General features: G+C 37.5%; 1 protein-coding gene across 1 annotated transcript; it reads right to left on the bottom strand.

Moving 5' to 3' along the window:
• Positions 1–644: 644 nt before the first annotated feature.
• Positions 645–5,830, bottom strand: LOC306662084 (lysozyme C). The gene is made up of 4 exons (XM_079141590.1): positions 5,652–5,830; positions 4,226–4,390; positions 2,242–2,320; positions 645–1,499 (listed from the first exon to the last, which is right to left on the bottom strand). Exons 1-4 carry the CDS (start codon positions 5,785–5,787, stop codon positions 1,433–1,435), a joined length of 447 nt encoding a protein of 148 aa, XP_078997716.1. The 5' UTR covers positions 5,788–5,830; the 3' UTR covers positions 645–1,432.
• Positions 5,831–7,826: the final 1,996 nt, after the last annotated feature.

Below are 7,826 nucleotides of genomic sequence, written 5' to 3'. Positions count from 1 at the left end.
TCAGTGAAATGTTCTGTGAGATGGGAGGATGCTGGGGCCCTTTGTACAGTGATGGAGGTGACAGAGCAGAGAAGGAGAAACTCAGCCTAGCTTGGAGTAGTGAGAGGGATGGGATGGAGGCTGCATGTGGAGATGCTGCCTTTGCCAGGAGCAAAGGCCCTTCATCCCAGAAACAGTGGGGAGGGAAAGGAGGTCAGCAAGGGGAAGGTGTGACTGCTGTTTTGTGACAAGGGGAGAACACAGTATTGCTTCCTTGAAATGACTTTTTTAACAATATGGTATATATAGAAATATCATCTACTGAGATCAGAGGATGGTGGGAGGTTGGGGGCCAGAGAGTGTGTCAGATGTGTGTGTCGGGGCTCTCAACAGAGAACAGGAGAAGTAAAATAATCATAGTTGTTTTGGAGAGGGGGGAACAACACAGAAGGAGTTCAGAGATGGCCATGCTCCCTTGAGGCCCATTTGAGATACATGGTTTTCAATTCAAAGCAAGATTTATTAGCATTGTTGTGTATTTTTCTCTAGGAAGATCCAGCTATTAGTGCAGGTGAGTGTACAGAAAACATTCAGAGAGCCAAGTCTTTTTCTTGTTCTCTTTGGATATATGTGATTTTTTTCCCTAAGAAAGTACAGACAAACTATGCAATGCAAACCCTTTAATGATGACATTTGTATGTTTACAGCATGCATAATTTCACTCTTGTGGTTAATTAGTAATGCAAGCAATATAATTGGGGAAGAGCAACATTCCATTTAATCCCTCCTTAATACCTTCAAGATCAGTGAAATGCAGGTGAGTGTTCTTGAAAGATTTAAGACAGATTGATATATAAATTGTGAGTCTGTCTGTAAGGCTGCATAAATGGAACATTTTTATGAGAGTACTTAAACCAAAGGTCACATGTTTTATGCAAACGAAATTCTTCATTCACTCTTTCCTTTTGGCATGGGTTCTCCACTCCTTTAAAAATCTCATATTGTCAAAGAGAGTGGTTAATTTTCCTCTTTTTGGAGATGACTATAGAGACTGAAGGCATTGGATGCTACAGGGCTTGGAGTTTGCCTGAGAGCAATTGTTTTTAAGATAGCCTTTTGTTTTATTTTTGTGTAACATTGGGAAATACTTGTGTCATTTAAGATGAAGTCTGGATTATTTCTTTAATGCAAACCTGAATGTTGGAGATTAGTTGATAATGAAGGTTGTAGATAAATTATCACCAGCTTTATTAGCAAGCTGAAAAGGGGAGTCACCACTCAATAATACACACGTTAGTAAACCTTATGTCTCTCAGGAGAAAGGCTATCTTTTGTACCTGCTTCTGCAAAAATGCTATTTGTTTGAAGAGGAAAGAATGTGAGTGTGACCTTTCAATTAACTACCTTAATATGGCAAAGAGACAAAATGAGCTGAAGAAGGAAAATTTTGCAGTTACACTCTACAGCCCCGAGTGTATTGAGTGAGGTCGCGACCTTGGCAACGATTTCTCCACGCCACCCTGCAGAAAAAAGGGAAACACAAGCAAAGGTTAAAATATATGTGCATTGTAGTGTACATGCTTAAACATCTTTGTAGGAATAAAATGTCTTATCAATAAATAACACAGAGGCTATAACGAGACCTGGGTAGTGCTACTGATTAATGGAGGTATATATATACGGTGATTTGCTCCTCTTCAGAGGCCTTGATAGGTCACAGAATGCTGAAAGTAATGTAGAGCTCTGTGCCTGGAACATTTACCTGTTGCAAAATGAGTTTCAAATATGACAAGGAGCTCTGCATGGAGTGCATGCCTGGAACTATAAGGGCTCAGGAGGGTGAGGAAGGAGGACTACAAGTTCAGAGCCAGTCTGAGCAATTTAGTGAGGCCCTGGCTCCAAACAAAAACAAAAAGGAACTGGGGATGTGGATCAATGGTTAAGTGCCCCGGTTTTGTTCCTTATACAACCCTCCCCCTACCGATAAGAAAAAAAAAAAAAAAAAGATATGACAAGGAACTAGTAGAGTGTGGAGAATATTTAAAACTCTAGAAATTTCTAAAATCAACAGAAAAATAAGAAGGCAAAATTGTGAATCAGTTCAAGATTGTTTTCCAGATGGAGGTTAATACATTGAGTCACATAAGCTCCAACCTGAAACTTTCCATTTCAGAATGACACTTTGGTCTCTGAAATTTTTCTCTCACTGCATATATCAACAGTAGGGTAAAACAATTTCCCCTTTCAACCCTTAAAACATACCATGCTCTAATGCCTTGTGGGTCTCTGACAACCCTCTTTGCACAAGCTACAGCTTGAGAGATGTCATCTTGCAACAAAGCTGAAAGAGAGGAGGTTAGGAATGAAAATGATGTTCTAGCAATCTCATTGGAAATTTACACTCAGGCAGTTTTATTATGTTAGGCAGAGGAAAGTCTACTAAGAGGTTCTTTTCCAAGAATTCATATATCTGTGATTGTTGGAGGAAACTTCCTCTTAATTCTTTTCCTTTTTGACAAGAAATAATGCACTATTTCTTTTTTACTCAAGTTGTTGGAGGCCCTGGATTTATTAATTAGTATGACAGAGGGTCCTCTTTGCACAGTGTGAAAAAAGACATGCCCGGTAATTTTTTTACTCTTCAATTCTGCCATTGAGATTTGTCCCAAAGAAATAATAAGAGATCTGGGGATAGGGCTCAGTGGTAAAATGCACAAAAATGAAAAAGAATTTAAACAAAAGAGAGTGAGAATTTTGGAGAGAGAGAAAAATGTATTAAAACCCCATACATGTATTCATAAAGCTGTTTGTAGCAATTTATAAAAGTGAAAACAACCTAATAGTGGAATTCTGTTCACCCTTTCAAATAATAACAATATAGATTTATATATATTGATATGGAAATGATTTTATGGGATAAGATATAAATTGTAGAGCAATATATGTAATAAAATTTAATTTTTGTAAAAACATATTGCTTATATATTTGTATCTGGCTATGTATGTGCCTGAAATAGCTTTACATTTATATACATGTTGAGGTACATTCTGAAAGAGTATATAGCAAAAGGTAGCTACGGATATAAATCTCTGGGTGGAAAGATAATCGATGCTATTTCATCATGCTTATATTTTCTAACTATTATTCAATGACCATGGATTATTATATAATAGAAAATAATTTTTAAGGAAATCAGCTAGGTTAAAAATAATATTCTATAATTGATCTTCTCGGGATTTTTTTTTTTTTTTTTTTTTGCGGTGCTGGGGATTGAACCCAGGGCCTTGTGCTTGCGAGTTGCGAGGCAGGCACTCTACCAACTGAGCTATATCCCCAGCCCCTCTTGGAAATTATTTTAAAATATTTTTTGATGTTGATATACCTTTATTTTGAATCTTTATTTACATGCGGTGCTGAGAATTGAACCCAGTGCCTCCCACTTGTTATGCAAGGGCTCTACCACTAAGCCTCAACCCCAGTCCCTTCTCTTGCAAATTTTAACGTTTAAAATTACAAAATATCAAATTTGAAATATGTATGCACTATTTTGTAAGCTAAAAATTGTACATGCTAATGCTCTTTTAATACGAGTTCAGTTAATATCTTATGCATGTAATACATCTTGTATGTTCTTTTTCTTATTAAAAAATAATGTTTCATCCCAAGCACATAAATATATAAGGTAATGTTTTAGGTGTGACAATTATTATTTAGGAATTGTGGACTATGGAGATTCAAGCTAGAGAATTTAGAAATGAAATATCAATTCTTCTAATTCACTTTAAGATCTGTCAGCAAAAAACTACACATACATAGAACAAGAATGTTTGGAAAGATGTTACTAACTCTTGAAAGTGCACAGTCATCTGGGTATTCATTATACAAAAATATAACTTTCTACATATTTAGAACATTGCATAACAAAGAATAAAACAATCAAGAAAGGACCATATAAATGATCCCTAATCCATTCTAAGTGGATACATGGAATGGTGATGTTCTGGAAAAAGCATCAATAAGGCCATTAAGGATAAATGAGCAGACACTCTACTACTGAGCTAAATCCCCAGTCCTGATTTTTAGTGAGGGAATTTGGAGGATAACAATCACTTTCTAGAAGTTGAGATGGCCACTTTCTAGCTCCCTGAAAAACTTTTCAAGGCTATTTCATTTGCTCGAATATCTGTTCTTGTAAATATAACCAGATGGTTCTTGTTCCATCACTCAAATGTTATCTTGTCTTACCATTGCAGGATATACCACAGGCATTAACTGCTCTTGGAGTTTTTCCATCATTACACCAATAGCGGCTATTGATCTGAAATATCCCATAGTCAGTACTTTGGTCTCCACGGTTGTAGTTTGTAGCTCGGGTGTTGTAACCACTCTCCCATTTGGCCAGACACATCCCTGAAAAGAAATTTTTTTTGTAATAAACAGCAACACTAAAGGACTTATACTGTATCTCAAAATCAATTCTATGCAGCTAATTCTACTTTACTAGTGACTTACTTTGTAAGTACAAAGATGTGTTTAATTGATAAAATATAGTAACACTTTAGGGTTGTCTTGTTGTTTTAAGATAGGTTCTCACTGGGTTCCCAGGGTGGTCTCTTGGGCTCAAGTGATCCTCCCACCTCAACCTCCCAAATAGGTGGAACTATAGGATGAGCCTCCAGGCTTGCCTATCTCAACACCATTGTCATAGAGGGTCCCCAGGGGAATCCTTTTGTAGCACAAATCAATTTGTAATACTGTGAAACAAGATAAGGTACTTTTAAAAGTATTAAGTAGCTGTTTTTCCATTCTTTTGCCTTCCTCTGTTCTCATCTCTCAGACAATGTTGAGCCTAAAAGAGAAAACTGAGCTGTTGAGTGGGTTGTACAAATTCATAGCAGATACATAGGCTGATGGGAAAATGCATTATGAAAAAAATTAAGGATTTTTCAGAGAAAGATTTTCTTGTAGTACCTAAAAGTGAATTTGGATGTCAAGTCTGGATCTTGAAACCATTATGGAACAGGAAAGGCTATTCTGTGATTCTGTTCGTCCTTGCATTCATGTATTTACTGGCTCATTCATTTATAAACAGCTATTGAAGGGGAAACCTTTGAGTTAAAACTGACAAGAACAAAGATTGGAGAACATGGAGTATGCTCTAAAGTAACTATTCCTCATGGCACATTTTGAATGGTGTGGAAGAAAATGAAAATTAATCAACTTAGAATGAATAATAAAGCATTTCATGTTGAATTTCAGAGATCCTTCTATCATTAGTGAGAGGGGTGAGGAATGGGTTCCTACTGCCATTTTGGAGAGTTCAGCATCATTTTAAAGGATTCTGCTGTGAAATATGCCCTGCAATACCAAGGGATTTTGTTTGTTTGTTTGTTTGCTTTCATGGGCTTGAATCCAGGGGCTCTCCCACTGCGGTACATCCTCAGCCTGGGTTTTAGAGACAGGGTCTCACCAAGGTCCCCAGACTGGCCTCAAACTTGAGACCCTCCTGCCCAGGATCTGGAATCACTGGGAGGTCATCAGGTCCTGTTTGACTCAGAATGTTATAGAATCTTCCCTCCATGCCCACACCCTTCACCTGCTATCTCTGATTCTCAAGGACCAAAATGATGTTTTGAACCATTGTAAAAAGAATGAGGAAGACCAAACTTACAGTTTGCCAGGCTGATACCACGGTAGCCATCCATTCCAAGTCTTTTTAGAGTTCTGGCCAACTCACACCTGTCATAGACTTTGCCCTGGGCTAGGACAGAAAGGAGGAGAAGCCCCAGAATCAGGAAAGCCTTCATGTTGACTGGGAAGCCAGACCACCAGGTTGACCTAGGGAAGCCAGCCCCAGTATTTAAAGTCTTGGGACTTCCTTCTTCCTCTAGTGTTGCGGTTGCTATTCCCTTGGTGCTGGGTACAAAGCGGGAACTAGTTAATGATTTATCTCTGTTGAAATGTTTTTTTTTTGTTTTACTTTTTTGTTTGTTTTATGTGTGAAGGGAGTTATTGTGATGTTCTGAGAATTAATCTACAAAGAAGGTCATGATATCGTTTAATGTCTTATCTCAGGAAGAATTGGGAAAGTAACCCTGTTTGCAAAGCAGGAAATTCTATTTCATTATGAATTTGAGCAAGTATACAGAAAGGGAAACAACTGTTTTGTATTGCATAAAGTCAGCTGTGGTTTTGATTTTCATTTTTCTCAACTGTTTTTTGTGCTTTCACTATTTATATTGATCTTTTTCACTTAAAATCAATTGATATATACTTTCCACAAATGGACATGACACATGTACCTGTCATCCTAAGGGACATACAGCAGGACGCCATGTTGCTCAGCCAGTTTCCCACTGTGCAATTTTGTGTTTCTATTGTACATTTATATACAGACACACACAGACACACATGCTTTAAATTTAAATTTGGTTGTTTTATATTGCACATTTAAAATTTACAAAAAGTGCTATAATATCTGCTTTCTCCAAATAGAGCATCAAAACTTCAAGATAAGAAAATGAAAATTTTATCACATCTGTTAGCTATGCTGAAAAATAGTGGATAATTTAGAAACAAATCTCCTTAATCCAGCACATTTCACAATACATACTGTGGTACACATCTGAGTTCATCCTATAATTCGACTTTAAAAAGCCATTAAGGAAAAGAAAATATCCCAACTCAACCTTGACAAGCCCAGGAGAACAATCCTGATGGCAAGCTAGAAAGAGCTTAAAATGTTGAGTATAATTTGAGGTAGAGGAGAAGAAGAAATTTCTTGTTGAATGTATATTTAAATGTGTATGTGTTAGTGGGAGTTTTCTTTTTCCTTTCTTTGTTTTTTCTTTTTAATTTTAATTTTTTTGTTGTTGATAATGGACAGCATGCTTTGTTTTATTTGTATATTTTGATGTGGTGCTGAGAATGGAACCCAGTGCCTCACACATGCTAGGCAAGTGCTCTATCACTGAGTTAAAATCCCACTTGACATCAGTACGTTCTTAATATTTTTAAGATTAGTAACAGATAAATCACTATGCACTTTAAGGAAGAATATCAGAGATAATATGTGGGATTTCACTTTGCAAACGTTTTATAAGTTAGTTAAATACAGTATCTCAGTGGTAGAAATACAAATTCAAGGTAGTCTTTCTTGTGAAATTTAATAAAATAAATGTTATCCTCAATTAGTTTTCTATTTTTTAAATTTTGGTACCCGGGATTGAACCCAGGGGCACTAAACCACTGAGTCACATCACAGCCCTTTTTATTTGTTTTATGTTGAGGCAGAGCCTCGCTAAGTTGCTGAGGCTGGTTTGAACTTGTGATCTCCTACCTCAGCCTCTCCAGTTGCTGGGGTCACAGGTATGTGCCACCACACCTGGCTCCATTAGTTTTTAAATTTGAGAAATGGCATAAAACATATCTTGAGGCACCCATGATAGAGGTCATTAAAATTGTTTACACTGCCACTTCTACTTTTAACATAACCTTGGGTACTCCGGGGTAAGAGAAAACTCAAGAGAATGCCAGAATTGAAGCGAGAACAGACGGGAGATGGAACGCGGATGGCGGGATAATGAAATTGTCTCGTAACAAGAACATGATTTTTAAGGTTTCCTCACTGACGTCACAAGATTGTATATTTGAGCTCAACGGCACTGGGCTGCCAGAAGTGACCAGAAAATGAGTGGGACGTCCTGATGGTCCCTGTTAGGTTTTTAACTAACCTGTGACTTGGATGGCCCACTATTGAGGAACTGTTGACACAGCCTGGCTTGGTAAGGGCGGCTGTGGGGGCTTACTGCCCGCTCCACTCTCTTTCTTTGGAGACTTCTCTTGA

The sequence above is a fragment of the Sciurus vulgaris genome (genome assembly GCF_902686455.1).
Source record: "Sciurus vulgaris genome assembly, chromosome: 5".
In the NCBI taxonomy this organism is placed as follows: Eukaryota; Metazoa; Chordata; class Mammalia; order Rodentia; family Sciuridae; genus Sciurus; species Sciurus vulgaris.
The sequence above is the reverse complement of the archived record's forward strand: the minus strand, read 5'-3'. Positions and strand labels throughout refer to the sequence as shown.

Coding starts and splice junctions, on each gene's coding strand:
- LOC306662084 (XM_079141590.1), bottom strand. CDS start 5,787: ATGAAGGCTTTCCTGATTCTGGGGCTTCTCCTCCTTTCTGTCCTAGCC. Junction 4,391..5,651: donor TGGTATCAGCCTGGCAAACT/GTAAGTTTGGTC, acceptor ATTTCTTTTCAG/GGATGTGTCTGGCCAAATGG. Junction 2,321..4,225: donor CTGTGGTATATCCTGCAATG/GTAAGACAAGAT, acceptor CCTCTCTTTCAG/CTTTGTTGCAAGATGACATC.